Source organism: Brassica napus, unplaced genomic scaffold (genome assembly GCF_020379485.1).
Source record: "Brassica napus cultivar Da-Ae unplaced genomic scaffold, Da-Ae ScsIHWf_2634;HRSCAF=3386, whole genome shotgun sequence".
NCBI lineage: Eukaryota > Viridiplantae > Streptophyta > Magnoliopsida > Brassicales > Brassicaceae > Brassica > Brassica napus.
Genome location: NW_026015934.1, coordinates 1 through 17,320, shown reverse-complemented (window position 1 = coordinate 17,320; position 17,320 = coordinate 1). Strand labels below are relative to the sequence as shown.

The window sequence follows — 17,320 nt, the reverse complement described above, 5'->3', positions numbered from 1 at the left end:
CGGTAGAATAGGTTAATATTTATTAATTATCTTAAATATCATGATAAAAAAATATATATAATAAAATAGTTTTTTTAATAATAATATTAATTAAACTAATGAATTAACCAAATTCACTATTCAAATAATAATATAGATAAACATAGTTGTAAAAAAAAGAAAAAAATACCATCAAAACATATAAGTCTATGTTTTATGGATATTTCTTTAACTTTTAGAAGATTAGTGAATAACCCTCGTTAGTTTTTTTTTTTTTTGTCATTGAAAAAATCAGAAGTGTTGCATCCAAAGGGATGTGATAATAAGTGAAATAAAGCCAAAAACAAAGTGGAAGCCAGTAAGCCCCAAAAGAAAAACCCAAACCGTTGGGAGAGATAAGAAACATAGAGCAGGCTTCCAAAACTCAGAACCGAGCCTTATCCTGCTAATATTAATCAGCAACAGAGTAGCCTTAAGTTGCCTCCTGCAACAGAACAGCAGACAGCCAATGAGGCCCACCAAAAGCAACATATGATTGCAGACGTTGGTCCTTTGTAACACTGTCCGCAATTGCAGAGGCTGCAACGTTACAGTTATCAGAAACTAGAAACAAACCGCTCTTAGCCAGTGAGTAAACGTTATTGACTACTTCATGACATAGGTGATAAGAAGAGGGATGCTCCAGCGGGTTATTAAGCGCATCTGCAGCTTTAACGGAAGAGCATTCAAACATTATATTCTTCAGTTTAAGGTCAATTACCGCAGCAGAATTAGCCCAAGAATAGTGCCAGAAGGTCTGCCTGTGTACTCGAGACCACTCCACTAAAAGCTCTTCTGCTATGAGATAGCACTTTACCTACAGAATCTCTAATGATCCAACCTGCCCCACTGACCGGTGATGTTGCAGACCACGTAGCACCAATGTTACACTTCAGGGCAAGGGCTGGAGGTTTTGACCAAACAGGCACTGCCACTGGAGAAATGCTAGAGACGATGGGACTGTCAGGGAGACAACCATGCATGTTCAGACTCTTGTTTACTGGTTTCTAACTGTCTGGCCATCTGTCCAGTCATTAAAAACTCTCTGTGTATGTTTCCCTAAAAGATCTAAAGAGTTTCCATATTTATAATCTGTACACGTGTTTTACCTACAAAGCTTTTTTTTTTAAACGTCTGAGTTGTTTGAACTCAAGTAAGAGGGAATAACCAATGTTTGTACGGAAACAATAAGATAAGAGCAAACGGAAACAAGGCAAAAGCGCAAACACCAACAGAATGATCTTAAGGGAAAGATTAAGGATAGGGAGGCCGAATCTCCCATTCTAGAGTATTTTATTAATAATAAGATAATAGACATAGAGAGAGATGGTGGTTGGTCTATTCCTTAAGAGATAGACTCCTAGCGGCTTTCTTGGCCAGCATGAAAGCCCTAATTCTCTCCCTACTCTCCTTGTAAGCCGGTTCATGTGGCTTGATGGCAAGCTTAATTGGAGCACCCCTTTCCTTGAACTGCCTCTCAATCTTCACCGTAAGCTCAGGTTTGCCTCTCACAAAGTAATCGTGTGCGTATTCGCAGTGCTCAGACTCCTCAACTTTCCGGAAGAGCTACAAAACAAGGAACAATGGGAAATAAAGATCCAAACCAAAAACATTAAGAAGTTAACCAGAAGGATTCAACAAAAGTAAGTTACTTACATAGATGTTTGTAAGGCAAACAAAGAACGTTGGAGACGTGCTAAGCCCAAACTTGGGAAGAACATCGCTGCAAAACTTGTCCTGATCCCAAAAGATGAAACTCTTACCGTCTTGGCTCCACGACACGATAGAATCCGTCGAAGGATCATCCACCATCTCATGCAACACGTCCGCAAAATAACGGCGGACACATCCTTTGTGAAAAGCTTCCATGGCTGGATAACGGTAGTACTCTTTAACCCTCCCAGCGCCACTGGAAGCCCTAGGAAAAAAAAAAAATTCAAAATCGCACAAATAAATTATATGATATTCATCCAAAACTAAAAGTCGAAATAACAGAAAGAGAGAAACGTTTGAAGCAGTGTACACATGGTAAAGATCTGAGATCTCACCTTGTGATGATGATGAGGAGTCCATGACGTTGATGATGATCTTCTTGCGTTAACCTATCGATCAGTCTATCACCCACCACATGTGAAGGTTCATTTATCTTGGGATTTTACTGTTGGGCTACGATGCCAATGGGCCGGATCAAATCAACTTTTGTTCCTCGGTTAAGGTTACCCACTAGAGATTTTTAAAATCTTGGCTCGGTCCGGTTCGGTTTTAGTGTTGGGGATGATCAGTGATCACCCTCTTGTTTAGTGTTGTCTGGCCGGTTCAGGTATTTTTCTCAATTCTATCCTTGCGTTTTTGAGCATTTCGGTTTACTTTTCAGATTCAAGTTCTCTAGTATTAATGATTTTGAATTGAGTCAGAGATTGATACTCCCCCTCTCGTGCGTGTCTATGTTTTCCATTTTCTTGTTCCTATTTCTGAATAAGTTTGATTTCTAGATGGCAAGTTGTGATACACGATCAGTAATAAAAAACAATGTTGTGTCCTTTGAAAATATATACGAAAAGTAGTAACATACTAGTACTTTTTAATCAAGTCCTAGCTAAGTTTAATGATGGTATTTATTCTTTGGTTCCTCTGTTTCTTCTTCTTGATTCTTTCTTATTAAAAGTTTAAATCTCTTTTATTTATAGAATTGTTCATGAATTGTTAAAATAACTCAACTTAAGCATTTTTCAATTAGAGTGTCATTTTTTTTTCTAGCTTGCTTTCTTTAGAACGAATCTGCAATAGCTTTTCCTTTTGTTGGTCTATCTTTTGAGATTTGATTATTTGTAGTGTTTGTTGATTGATTATGTGGCTTACTAACTAGTTAAGGAACTGAGGGATTTTAATTCTTAATCTCATCTATTTCTCAAATATGACTGATTGAACACACCTTATCTCTTATTAATCAAGAAATGACGTACATTTTTTCTCTTCATTTTATAGCTGATGGCAGAAAATAAAGGTAAAAATGTAAACTAAAACCTTTGTTTGATGGAATTATTTAGCAATTTTTGATTCATTATGTGGCTTACTACTCATTAGTTGAGAAACTTAGTGTTTTCATTTTTAATCTTATTTCTTGAGCTTGAATCTGCAATCTATTCTTTTCTTTTTTTGATTTTTCACATTTTATTCTCTCTACAGGTGAGGGCATATAACCAATTTCAGATTCTTAGGCAGAAAACACTTCAAATGCTACATGAGTTTAGGGATGTGAGTCAGATTAAGTGTGAAATTGTTTTTGTGTGCAACAATGACTTCTTCTTTCACTGATTCCATATTTTCCATTGATCGTTTTCTTTTTTTGCAGGCAGACATGATTTTCGAGCGATGACGAGATCAGATTTCCTTAGGATAAATGGGAACAAACGCGACCAGGCAGGTAGTATGAGTCTTTTAAAAACTCCAAGAAGCTTACTTACCATTTCAAAGAGATCTAGTTCTCGTAAGTTAGGAGAATCTTCAAGTAACCGGACAAGGAGACTAGACGCACAATTAGTGCCTACGCATAGCCTCAAATGTTCGAGCTGGTTGAAAACAAACTTGCCACGATATATAGCCTGCATGCGAATGAAAAATGTAGAAAATATCAATGTTAAATTCGGAGTTATCATGAGTTCTAACTTAAAACTAATGCGATAAGTGGATTGATTTTAACCATTTATATATTAGTTTAATAATTTTCCAACTACCTATGCGAAGTTTTCATTCATGCATTATATAATTAACAGAAAATTAACTGATACATTTACCTCCAAAGCTAACGTAAGCCGCTTGACAGATGTGATTGATCCTATAAGTCTCTCGACATCACGATAGTTAAAATCTAGATATGCCTCCTCCAGCTGAGGCAGATCCTCAATAAGACATGATGGAAGATATTATAAACCTCAAGCTTCAAATACTTCAAAGAAGGGGTATCTATCACTAAACCATCTAGAAGACCATCATAAGGTATTTGGAGTGATAACCTCAGCAAAGAAAGGATGCTAACATTGATCATTCCCATATTGACATAACCACCATAGAGTTCACCAACAGATTTCCAAGAACAGGACAGACAGATGGAATCTTTCGGAAAGATTCTCCATCTAAGAGCTTCACACTTTGAATTTGCAAAGTTTTCAGAGAGGGGAGACCAACCATACGAGGAACATCCAAGAGAATGTTGCCCTTAAGTTTCAAAATCACTAGAGATTTGGAGGCGTACAAGCTACTTGGTAATATGTTGTTCTTGTCCGGATGATCATGATAATAAACGTCAAGCTCACGTAAGAAGCGAGAAACCGCAATAAAAATCCACAGTTTGATATCTTCAGGTTTACAACCTGCAAAAGCTAAATCGAGACGGAAGCTTTCAAGAAAACGCCGAAGTATCATAATCAGACATACACTTGAAACTCTCGCGTTCAAAACAACTGCTAATGTACTCGAGTCTTGGTAACCACATCCAAACACATTTCCATCGTTTGGACAAGATGCTGGTGGAGATTGCAACTTTTGTTGGAAGAAACGATAGTATCTTAACCAGCAAGTCATCTGATTACCCATTGATTCTGTTCATATCTCTCTACAAACCCTCAAGATACTGTTGCGTCCAAAACCCTAGAAAAAGTTAGATTGGTGGCTGATGAGTCCTTACCTGTCAAGACTCGGTTTATTGGCGAATAATTAAAAGCCCATAAAACCCTAGTTTCCGGTTTAGAATTCACCGGTTTTTAGGAAACCGGTTCAAGAATCAAGACTCGATTTATTATTGGTCTGTCCCAAAGAAGAAAGAGTTTTATATTTGCTTTGTTCTCTGTTCTTATGCTTAAGCCACTACTCTTTATACAATACCCTATTTTTATAATAGTTTACTAAAATCTTTTTGTTGCTTTCAAAAGTATTTCATCTTTTGAACCTAAAATTGAAAAATCACATTTACAGTTGTCACTTAGCACATTTAAATAAATTAATTTCGGACAAACAAAGACTTGTGTACCTTGATTATTTTAACAAAACTTGTATAGGACCTACATTGTTATGTATCTAATTTTCAATCCAATTAATTTCTATCTTCTTTTGGCTAACCAATCCAAATCGTTTCATATCTCGTCTGTTGCAATATCGCATTCACTGTTTATAAAATGGAACTATTAAATATAATTCTTATCTACAAGGGAAAGACAAATCAAGAACTCAAATACAATTACTTGGAAAACTAAAGCTGAAATAACTTAAGAAATTCAAACAGAAATAACAACAGAGAAAATAAAATTTCAAAATTACGAACTCTGAAAGAGCATTTGCTATCAAATTAGTTTATTTCTCCCACTTGTCACTTGCAGAAAAAAGATGACCATTGAAGCCAATAATTTAATAACATGGATTTGAATGTAGCCTAAAGATGACAGTATTGAGATTTGTGTGTACGTGTTTTATTGGACAAAGGACAATATTGTGATGTGCTTCAGTTCCATCTCTTCGCTGTATGAACCAATCGTTGCTGTAATCTGCCCCATTATGTCCTACTATTTGCTGGAGTCTTATCAATTTAAAATATCTTCTTATTATAATTCATTCATATATATACTTTAACAAATTATACATTTCAATTTCTATAAAAATCTAGATGATAGAAAAAATACACCCACAAATTGTTTATGTATAACTGATTAATATAAAGTATATATCCACTTTGATAAGACGACAATGTTGATTTATAAACAAATCTATTCACAAGCAAGAGCTGTGTAAAACTGTGAATCACACACACATATATTAATTTGATTTAATGTATAAACCACACATTTTACATATTCGTCGTATATTCTATAAGGACATGATGACTTGATTAATTAAATCGGGACATCACTAATGCTTTCTCTCCTCTTGATCTTCACCTTTAGCCCACCAGCCATATGAGCCGTTAGAAGAGGAACAAATACCGGCCGGTTTTTGCAAACCGTTATGATCTCAAACCGACTCAAAACCGAACCAACCACGTATTTCATCTGCATAAACGCCATTTCTTTGCCTATACAAACCCTTGGTCCGGCTTGGAATACTGGAAACTTGAACGAGCTCACACTTTTCAACACCGGTTTTGTACCGTAATTTAGTTCTTCCTCAAACCACCGGTTCGGTTTAAACTCGTCCCAATCTTGACCCCACACGTTCTCCATCCTTCCCATACCGTAAGGGAAATAAGTAACTTTATCTCCTTTTTTCACGTGTGTCCCGTCCGGTAAAACGTCGTCGTTTGCTGCATGCTTTGAGTCCCAAGCCACTGGTGGATATAGTCTCATTGCTTCGCAGAGACAAGCTTTCATGTAACTCATTTCTCTCAAATCCTCAACTCCTAACCCTATCGGTCCCTTGTTTGTTACTTCTTCAAGAATCTTCTTCTCCATGGTAGGGTTCTCACTCAACAGCCAGAAAAGCCACGTCATCGCCGCCGAGGTAGTATCCCTTCCCGCCATGATAAAGCTGATCACTGAATCTCTCACTGATTCCTCGTCATGTCCGGCCGCGAGAAACCTAGACAAGAGGTCTAGCTTGTCAGATACGTTACCATTAATTTTGAGACTTTTCTTCTTGGCCCTGATGATCTCGGAGACGGACATGTGTACGGTCTTGATCGCTTCTCTGAGCTTCCTTTCGCTCCCTACGTTCAACAAACGCTTCAGCTTCCACACGGCGTAAACCGGCTCCGTCGCACGGCGAGCGCTGATCGCCGCCGCTACATCAAAAGCCTCGACAAGAACCGGAACGGGTCGGGTCAAATCAAGACAATCCGGATCCCAACCTAATGAAACTTTGCAAACTACGTCGAAAGCAAAACGTTTCAAGATCTCCTGAAAGTCCACCGTCCTTCCTCCGTCGCACTCCGCGGCAGCGGAGGAAAGCACGGGAACAAGGCGGGTCTCGACTTCTTCACGGAGGATCTCGAAAGTGAACTCCCTTAGGGAACGCATTGTAAACTCGTGGCTCGCGAGTTTTCGCTGGGAGCTCCATAACTCACCGTCAGAGTTAAAGATTCCACCACCAAGTAGGTCTCCGAGGAGGTCGGTGAAAGGTTTTCCTTTAGGGAAGTTACAAAAGTTTGTTTTGAGAATATGCTCAACGTTTTCGGGGTTGGCCGTGACAATGGTTCGGCGGTTGAGGAGCAGTTCTACGGTGATGGTTTGAGATGGAGAGAGGCGGAGGAGGTCGGTGTACCATTGGAGGAGACGGTGGCGATTCTTTTTGAAGGAGAGGATCGAGCCAATGAGTGGATACGACTTTAGCCTTGTGGAGGACTCGGTTTGTGGTCTTAGGGCTTTTGTTGAAAAGGAGCAGATTAGTATAAACCCTAATATTAGAAATAGGACGAGAACTGCGGTGAGAATTTCCATATTTGGAGTTCTTTGTTTCTTCTTCTGGTAATTTGTATTATGTTTTTTTTTTTGATGTGTGTTCCTGATATGTATAGGAACCTACGTTGCACGGAAGCTTCATCGGACGTCCGCTTCCCGCTTCGGAACCGGAATCGGAATCGGAATCTTGTGGAAGCTTACGGAATCTCGCTTCCAAAGCGCTTCTAAAATATTCTCTTTAAAAACACATTGGAAGCTTACGATTCCGTTTTGGAATCACGCTTCCATTTAAAAAAAACACAATGTCTTCTATCAATAAAAATATAAAATTATAATTTTTAATTTATATATAATCCAAATTTTAATAGTATTGAATAGAGAGAATAGAAATATACAAATATTAAAACTAATACTATAAATTATCTTTATGCATTGAGGTTTTTATTAAAGATAAATCATATATTCAAATATATTATGTCAATTAGAATTAAAAAATATAATATTATTTATTTAATTTAATTTATGTGTATTTTCACAGTTTAAATATGAAGTCATTTCAAAATTATTATAAATGAATAAATGCTTTATTTTAAATTTAAATTATATAATTTTTAGTTTTAGATTTTTAAAAATAATCTTACATATGTATATATATATTCCAAATTTTAATTTTTAGTCTTACATATATATATATATATATATGGATACGCTTCCAACACGTATCCGCTTCCTAATTTTTTTTAAAAATCCCGCTTCTGCGCTTCCATACGCTTCCGCTTCCACGTACCCGCTTCCGTTTCCATGTAACATAGATAGGAACTATATATATATGGTAAGGATTAATCATACAAGTTGTGGCTCCGACCATATTAGTCCAGAAAACGACATAATAAAAATGATTATTACATTTTTATATTCTGTCTTTATAGATTTAGATCTGTTTTAGCCATACATATATTTGTGACCTTTTAAATTAGGTTTATCTGGTATAGTCTGATCAATCCTTACGAACACATTTTACTGAGACAGAATAAAATAACTCAGAATAAATAATAAACTATTAACTAATCATATAAATAAATTGACATATAAAAACGTTTTTTCATCAAATATTTATCAAATCACTTACATAAAAAGAGAAAACGAAATAAAGGAAACAAATCATATAACTAATCACATATCCAACAGAATAAATCATTAAATATCGACAACAATAGAAAAAAGACATGGTGCAAGATATATGCACTTGAACTGACACAAACACGTGATTCATGATGCAAAAGTTACTAATTGAGCTGATAAAATATGCTTTACAACAGTGAATTAGTATATCTTTAAAAAATTGATTGAGTGCAAGTACACAACGCCTCACAAAGTGGATCCGTCCCTAACCCTCGTATCGATCGACATAAACAAGTTGTATAATAAGCAGAAGTAGAACCCGCTAGATTATTTTTCTTTACCATTTTTACGCTGATTTTCTTTATCTTATATATGCCACTTCCAAAAGAATACAACAAAACTGGAAAATGTGCATGGTCGTTTATTTTGTTGTCAAACGCATAATTAAGCTGATAAAGAAAATATTGAACCACATTTATATTAGACGTCGACGCAGCAATACAATCACTCATTGACCCAAAAAGAAATAAATAATACATAGATGTGAAGGACAAGGACAAGCCAGTACCATTAGCACTGGTGGCCAAATCTCCAGCCGAATTTTCATCAGAAAAAGTAGACACGCCTCAGACACTGAAACTACAAAACGTTTAATTTGTTTTTTCAGCTTTCTAAATTTATAACTTAATGAAAAAATGATAAATATATGTTACATCGTTGAATTTAGTGGTTTTTGATTCTGTGAAACACTTAGGACTTTTTCATTCTCACTCTATTTTTTCTTTTAAAATTGAGTAAAAATGAATTTTGAGTAATAAATGTTCTAACTCAATTCAATATCTTATTTCATAATGAAGTTTGCTTCATAAATGGAGTAATCCATTTTTTGTTTGTTCATCATTCTGAAAAATAGAATAGAATTGTAGTATTTTTATTCAGTATTTACTTTTACTTAATTTTGGAGAAAAAAATGAAATTTTATATTAGAGATGCTCTTAGCAGTGTCTCTCAAATCTCAAGTTATAGTCTAGTATATATTTGATGCCAATAGAATAATTTATTTTCGGTGGTAAGGTTATTGGTTGCACGTATTTACAAGCAACCTGTAATTATAAAATGAATAATGATATAAAATCAATTCGCCACACTGGATTAGCACTATAGATACTATTCTTTTAGAATCTCGTTAGCTTCATAAGCTAGTTTAATTCAAACCCCCTAGTAATCATTAATTAAGTCCAGTACGTGATGATATAAATGAATGATCTGTCAGCTTTGTCAAATAGTGAACTTTGATTCTTAGGAGATCCTGTAGATTTGTTGAATGAAGGAAATATCAAATATATAGCTATATTCTATGCAAGAAACATTTGTTTAGTACATAGTGGAACTGGTCTGTGCAGTGTGTAGTTTGTTTAATGAGAAGAGGTTCTTTTAAATTCGGATCCAGAATTGAACACAATCTTGATAAGTTTTCGAATTATCTCTTTAACTAATAGTTCTTAAATTTGGATTTTACATTTACGTACAACGAAATAATTTGGACAAGATTGTAGGTTTCACTGTTCGAGTATACGCCAATATAAACATGGATGTGTCGGATAAGATCAAGCACATAGATGAAATTCCTCAGCCGAAATATTAAAAAGCGAATAATTGCAAGATATTATTGAACTCAGAAGAAAAACAATAAATATACACTTTTTGTATGACTACCGACTACTAGTTATCGAACTGATTAGCATCATTATTGTGCACGTGGTTCTCGTGTTGAAAGTTGAGTTTTACCTCATCAAGAAAAAGTCAGAACTAGACTAGTTCCACTGACTTCTTTTCAAGCTCGTGTTTCCCAAAATCATCCGCGTGTTAATAAAATCTTACTCTCTCCTTCACTGTTTTTCGTCAACACTCTCTTTCATCTAAAATTCATCTTAAGGTTTTGATATACGTATTTTATTATTCATTTAAAACACAATATTTACTATTATTTCATGAACATAATTCGTAATGATAGAAATTAACTCTAACCATAAAGCAAGAAAAAGCAGCAAAACATAGTATTTTTTTTTCCAAATTAAAGCTGAAACTTTTTTTTTTGTTTTGGCAGATCAAAATTGAAACATTTTATTGAATAGGAATATATATATGTTCTTTGACACAATTAATATTTTAAAGTATATGGCATGAAAATACAAAGAACTTTTGTATTATATAATAAGATCGAGTCACAAGTGCATGCATAGGTTAAAAAGAGCGATGCATCAAAACTATTGGTAAATTTGTATATGAAATATGAAAAAAAACTACATTAATAATTAACTCATATGCAAAATATGGGAGATTGATGTGAGCCACCTGCTCACATAGTGACATAAAAACGGCGCCAGCTAGAGGATTGGATCCAATAATTTCATAACCATTACGACAAGTCTCCACTTATTAAAAAAATTGATCAGATGTATCGCTCAAGATCACTCTCTTCTTCCTTTGATTTGACAGACTATTATTTGTCTTTATGAAGGACAAATACCAAAAAGAAGTGCCATTATAAGAATATTGAACGTGTTATCTCTGTATACTTCGATCTCACAATTTCATTTTGTCATTTTCACCGTCTAAAGATATTCATAGCTTTTGAGTTACACGATTTTTTAAACTAATCAAACCTTTGCTTATGATGATGCTAGAAGTAGACGTTATTCTTAAATTTTTTTGGAGAAATTATATACTTCTCAGTTGCGGGTCAAATCTTGTTTTGCCTTATTCTCCTTTGCTCGATATTATATTATGTTCGTAGTCCAAATTACATACAAAATTCATACAATACTTATATATGTAATGTAGTATTAATTATTTTATGGGAATTAAACTATCAACCATTACACATTTGGTTTATACCACTACAGTCTCAAAGCCAAAACCAGAGAACAACAATAATTTTCATCACTTTTTTTGCCTAACAGAAAACCTCTGAAGATATATATATATATATATATTCATTAACAAGAGCGTTTGCTCAATCTTCAGTTGGCATCCTTCAGACGCGCAATGAGCTCATCCTGCGAGAGACCAGTCAAGTTTCTCAACCGATCAGCGAAACAAGAGAGAAGCTAAACATACCGGAAGCAACATCATATAGTGGAAAACTATATTCTTTAAGATATTATATAGTGAAAAATGTTTTTTGACTTGCCTTTCTTCCTTTTGTTGGAAGGCCTTTCTCCTTGAGAAGGGCACGGAGCTTCTCCACAATCAAAGACTGAAAGTCTTTTTCTCCTGTACCACTGCTTGACCCTTCTGTGAGGAAAAAAATAAAACATAATAATAAAGTGAGCTGTGAATTCTTCAAAACTGGAATCAGATAGTGATGATCTAACCTTGTCTAGATACATTAGCAGGTCTTTTAGCTGAGCTGCTGTCGTCCAGAGCCTTATTTGCAGACCTAGGATTAAGAGAAAGTTTTAGATGAACTAACCATTTTTGTAGCTAATAGGAGCGAATGAACAATACTCTTTAACAGAGGAGAAGTTTAAGCATAAGTGGAGTGCGGTTGTTACCTCTTTTTAGAACTAGAATCTCCCTTTTGCTTCTTTAACGAGAGAGATCTGATTAGTATGTTTTGCTGGTTTGTGTGGTAAATATCCAAAAAAAATTGGTCCAGCTATTTTTTGGACAATTTAAGTAAACCACTTCAGATAATTCAAGTTTTTCAGTTTAAATATCAGATAATTCATGCTATTAACATAAAATATCATATAATATATTTCAGATAATTTTTAATATTTTAGATAAATATTTGGATAATTCGATTTTTCAAACAATTCGATTTATAAACAGTTTTTAAATATCTGGTTATCTTCTTTTTTTGTCCAGCAACATAAACATATATCTGGTTGTCTATAAATTTAATACAACTAATATTTTAAAATATATAACTTGTATTTTAGAAATTTTTGTATTCATTGAGTTTTGGTTCATTTGGTTCCAGCTCAATTTTAGATTTCCGATTTCAAAAATATAGGATTCAGTAGATTATTTATAAAACTGATAACATTTCAAAGATTGAGTAGGACAAGAAGATATGATTCACAATTTGCAGCTTTACAAGTGTTCTAGTACTTGCTTCAGAACCATGAAAATATGGTTAATAGTTTCAGTCATCTAGTGTGGTTTAAAGTGTTCAACGTTCGTGAATGCAGGAGATTACAAACAAGAATGTTCATGTCAAAGAACTTATCAACAAGTTTGGAGAACTTATAGCTGATGTCTCAACATGGCAAAGCCCTTTTTCTATTTGAGTGTTTTTTTTTCTTGCAATTGTGTGATCAGTTTAGACAAAAGATTCTAAGCTTTTGTTCTTCAGTTCCTCATTTGATGAGATAGTGCTCTATCAAAAAATGAAAGCTCAGAAAAAAATCTCAAACATGAATTTGTATATAAATATTCCAGACAAAATCTTCATAACCTCTGTCTATACTGTATTGCATCACACTTTTTTGTTTGTATCGATCTGTAAGAGGACTTTGATTGTCCTATATTGAGAAGTCACTGTCCGGCTCTCTTGAGATAAGCCATAAAACCAAGACCAGCTACTAATGCTGCACCAGCTGCAACTCCACTGTAAGCAGCAGCCCAAGCGTCTGTATGTACAAACTCCATTGATTCTCCTGATACTTTTGCTCTTCTTCTTCCTTTACCTCCTTTTGAATCATCCAAATATAATCTCAGACTCTGCAATTTATATAATGACCCAATCAATTCAGATTGCAAAAAAACTCACAAGGGTCTCATTTTTTAATATCTTCATTTGTAACTACTTTACCTTCCAGCCAATTGATTTGGCATGGTCTATGGCTGCTTGAAGATCACTATCTGAAGCCAACAACACTTTATCATGGTCTTCGTCTTCATACTGCAGATTATAACCATCATCATAACACTTCAACGGAGACAAAAACAGAATTGCATCATTGTCTTCTGGAATAAGTTTATATACATACCAAAATTTGAGGTAAGTTGTCTGGATCGATATCACTCCCTACTCTCTGAAGGATAGCGGTTACTACTTCTGTCAAACTACGAGTGTCTGCAATTTAAGAACCAATCCATGTGAGTATTCACACAATAGCAAAACTGTTTACTTGCTTGCTTGCTTGCTTACCACTAATGAATCTGTGCATTCTGTGGTTCTTGTCTTCGATCTTGAAAGAAAATGTATTTGCCAAAGGGAGTGATCTCCCTGTCTCAGCTTCAGAAGCAACTTTCAAGGAGCTCTCACTGAAACCAATTGTTCCCAACAAAAGTCAGCTCAATTCGAAATAAAAACACTTTTAGCGGTTAAAGCGAGTGAGTGTAAATGACCTTCTCGTGTCCTCATCTTCCTCATTAGGAGATAACTCCATTGCCGAATCCCAAAACTTCTGCATCATCGTGTTTGTCTCCTCATTACCTATTCCCGCAGTAGTTCCAGCCTGAACACACATCAAAAACATAACCACACTATTGAAAAAACGTCTCTAGAAAAACAAGAGAACAGTGAGAAGTTTAAAGAAACAAGACTTACTGTGGCGACAGCAGCGTGAGTTACATGAATTACATCAACAACTGCAACTACATCTCCTTCTGCAATCATGAAAACATATTTGTAAGTGTCTTCATAAGACTTGTGATCCAAAATGTAACAGAAACTTTACCTTTGTCTGTAACAGGAAGGTGTAAGAACTTCCCCTCGTGCATGATGTGCAGAGCTTCAACGATTGGTGTGTCAACTGACGTAGATTCTGGATTCTCAGTCATAACCTATGCATTCACCAATAAGAACAAACGATTAACCTCGAAACTTGAATAATAGATAAGCTTGAAAAAGGAGACTAAATATCTTAATCCTACCTGTTCCACTGTAGTCTCAGATGGAGGAAGATTCTCAGCCACAACCCGCATCAGTATATCCTTAGAACTATATAAATTGAGAAACAAAGAGAAAGACAAGAGAGTTACTTACGTCACTAATCTATTATAGTATCTGAAGGGAAGGTGGGAGAACTCACGTAAAAATCCCTCGAAGCTTGTCCTCGACCATCACGACCGCACAGCTTAACTGAAACTCAACCATCTTCTTTGCTACAGTCAACACTGTATCGTCTGGTGAGACTTTCAAAACCCTGAACAAGCACACCATTGTCAAAACTTAAACACACTCAAGAACGTTGTAATAAGAAATCTAATTAGAAAAAAAAGGAAGAGATTACCTACTTTGAATCATCTGGTATAAGTGTTGACAAAGAAGGTCTAAACATCCGGTCTCGTAGCGTTTCAATGAAGTTGTTTGGAACTACATGAAAACAAAAAAATCAACAAAATGAGATTGGAGTTGTAAGTAAAGGTTCAGTTTCTCGCTCGCACACCTGAAGTGTTTGTTCCCCAACTTCTTTCAACACCTTCAACGGCAGCAGCTATGGCTTTACCTTTCTCAGCTGCTCTCTCCATACGAGCAATCGCATCGTACAAACACTTTGCTATATCTAACAAAGCAATAACTTCGCCGTTTTCAACAACAGGCAGATGTCTGAATTTACCTGCAGAGTTTAAACAAAATCAAGAATCTATAACGCCAGGAAACATCTTAACCTCAAAAGGCAAACAGCTACAAACCTAAGACCATCTTTTGGAGCGCTTCAACAGCAAGTGTTTCCGAAAGAACAAACATTGGGTTCCTAGTCATAACCTTTGAAACAGGTGTTTCCTCCACATTAATCTCCTGTGAGATCACTCTTGTAGCTATGTCCTGAAAGAAGAAGAAAACCCCAATAAAAACGATGCATAGGAACAACAAGTATAGTAGTGTTTTCAAACCTTTACCTTGTCAGTAAGAATGCCACAGAGCATTTCGTTAGAGTCAGTCAACAACAAGGCGTCAACTTTGCGAGACGCCATTCTTTTACAGGCTTCGTAAATAGTTGTAGTTGCAGGTACTGTAAGAGCTTTCGATAGCCTTAAACGTTTGACAGTTCTCTCCCCTCCTGTTAAACCCCTGCAGCCATATCAAAATGATCACATTAGCTTCAATGAAAAGAAACAACAACAACAACTAGGACTAGTTTACTTTACTTGTTACCAAAGGAACCCAAATCATGCCTGATAAATCAACATTACAACGCCAACACATAAACTAAAGAATCCTAAGGAGACGGGCCAATTCTGAGATTTTAGAGACTGTATGCAATTTAGTAAAAGATAATTTTTTTTAACAAATTTGGATGGACTTTCATGTATGCAATTTTTTTTTTTAAATTACCAGGAGGTTACCGAACCCCTAATTCCCGAGGTCCGAAACCACAACATGCAATATTAGTTTCTTCCTACAGAACTGGAAACCTCTGACACAATGGTCCGGGTCCTTTCCAATTGAGCTAATGACTTCTGGCAAGACCGGTCCTGGGTCATGCTAGATGAAATATTCGCAACAGACTTCCAAAGTTTTTGAAAAAAATTACATACAAATAAGCCCCAATCTTACATAGACACGGCCACGGCCCCCAAAATCTCAGGGCCGGCCTGACCTCTGGTTATGTTCGGGCTATGGACAAATGTTTCACTTGTCTACGCTCCGGACCGGCCCTGAGGAGCTAAAGGCTTCTTGATTACTACGGTTTATATATAAGATTGAGACTGAAGGAAGAGACTTACAAAGTGGAACGTGAAATATTAAGAGATCTCCGGCCAGTGTCGAGGCCTCGTTCGCTGATGTCCATGGATTTGTTCTTCCCGTGCAATGACGAAGTCGTGACGGTTAAGCTCCGTCTCGATGACCGGTCTTGGTTAGCCATTTTCTACAGTGGTGGAGAATATAGAAGAAACCAAACCTTTTAAGAATCGTCAACGCTCTTATGAAAATCGATTTAGTTAGATGTTAACCGTCTTGTGAGATCCACACTAATCAAAGCAAACAAATGAAAAGAACAAACACGTGGAATCAACACGCTATTACCAGCCGAATTGGTCGGGTCAACAAATCACGGGTTGGAAAAGTGAAGCTCACGAAGTTGGGGGTTAAGATTAGTTCTCTTTCTCGTTTGTTCGAGAGAAGGATTGACGACGGAACAGAGATTCTTTCCCGGGAAAGTGATGAGAGAAAGGGAAAGAAATGTTCTGTTAAAACGTGCAATCGGATTCTTTGATTCCGATGCCTTTTTTGCGAGTTTGGGTCTTCTCTTTCTTTCTCCTTTTATTTTGGGAAACTTTTTATCTTTGGTAATTTACGATTCTATCCTCGAGATTTGCGACCTAATGACGCGTGAAGCAGTGATTTGTTTCCCGTTTCGGAAAGGGTGTTATGGTCATTTGGGTATCTATGGTCATATTATTACGCACGAGTTGATTACATTCTGGATTTCATTTAATTTTTATTTTGTAGTTGGGATTGTCTTTTACTCTTTTATCAATTTCTTGAGATTTCGTCTACGACAGGAATTTAAAGCTGTTTTCCTTGCATCAGACCATTTCAATCACGAGATTGAATAATGTTCAACCTCATGGTTTTGAAGAGTCTCATATATGTATAATAATAAACTTACCCGTTTCATATAATGTTCATAGTTTTTATTAGTTTCCTCGCTCCTCATCGTTGAATTGTCAAATTAGTTTAGTCACTCATAACGATCAACGCAACCAACCAGAGACTTCCTCATCTGAAACAAACGACGCCGTTTCTTTTATTGGGCTTACATAATTAGGGCCAGTAAAATCATATTTGTAACTAGGCTTACTCTAATCAGGCCCATCAAAGCCCAATTTATATC

General features: G+C 35.8%; 4 protein-coding genes across 4 annotated transcripts; all 4 read right to left on the bottom strand.

Annotated features, from left to right (window-relative positions):
• Window positions 1–404: 404 nt before the first annotated feature.
• LOC125601726 (heat stress transcription factor A-7a-like) lies at window positions 405–3,351 on the bottom strand. The gene is made up of 2 exons (XM_048773791.1): window positions 1,675–3,351; window positions 405–1,584 (listed from the first exon to the last, which is right to left on the bottom strand). The coding sequence occupies exons 1-2, from the start codon at window positions 2,089–2,091 to the stop codon at window positions 1,357–1,359; spliced, it is 645 nt and encodes a 214-aa protein (XP_048629748.1). The 5' UTR covers window positions 2,092–3,351; the 3' UTR covers window positions 405–1,356.
• A 2,406-nt stretch (window positions 3,352–5,757) lies between these two features.
• Window positions 5,758–7,496, bottom strand: LOC106405321 (cytochrome P450 94B1). The gene has a single exon (XM_013845887.3). It carries the CDS (start codon window positions 7,437–7,439, stop codon window positions 5,901–5,903), a length of 1,539 nt encoding a protein of 512 aa, XP_013701341.1. The 5' UTR covers window positions 7,440–7,496; the 3' UTR covers window positions 5,758–5,900.
• A 3,811-nt stretch (window positions 7,497–11,307) lies between these two features.
• Window positions 11,308–12,683, bottom strand: LOC106415532. The gene is made up of 5 exons (XM_048773779.1): window positions 12,642–12,683; window positions 12,080–12,183; window positions 11,900–11,964; window positions 11,716–11,819; window positions 11,308–11,581 (listed from the first exon to the last, which is right to left on the bottom strand). The coding sequence occupies exons 1-5, from the start codon at window positions 12,681–12,683 to the stop codon at window positions 11,546–11,548; spliced, it is 351 nt and encodes a 116-aa protein (XP_048629736.1). The 3' UTR covers window positions 11,308–11,545.
• Window positions 12,684–12,936: 253 nt separating this feature from the next.
• LOC125601717 (CBS domain-containing protein CBSCBSPB1-like) lies at window positions 12,937–16,733 on the bottom strand. The gene is made up of 15 exons (XM_048773777.1): window positions 16,510–16,733; window positions 16,209–16,351; window positions 15,381–15,552; window positions 15,174–15,306; window positions 14,927–15,097; window positions 14,775–14,853; window positions 14,570–14,683; window positions 14,412–14,478; window positions 14,216–14,321; window positions 14,086–14,144; window positions 13,884–13,993; window positions 13,684–13,799; window positions 13,523–13,608; window positions 13,345–13,434; window positions 12,937–13,253 (listed from the first exon to the last, which is right to left on the bottom strand). Exons 2-15 carry the CDS (start codon window positions 16,346–16,348, stop codon window positions 13,068–13,070), a joined length of 1,629 nt encoding a protein of 542 aa, XP_048629734.1. The 5' UTR covers window positions 16,349–16,351; window positions 16,510–16,733; the 3' UTR covers window positions 12,937–13,067.
• Window positions 16,734–17,320: the final 587 nt, after the last annotated feature.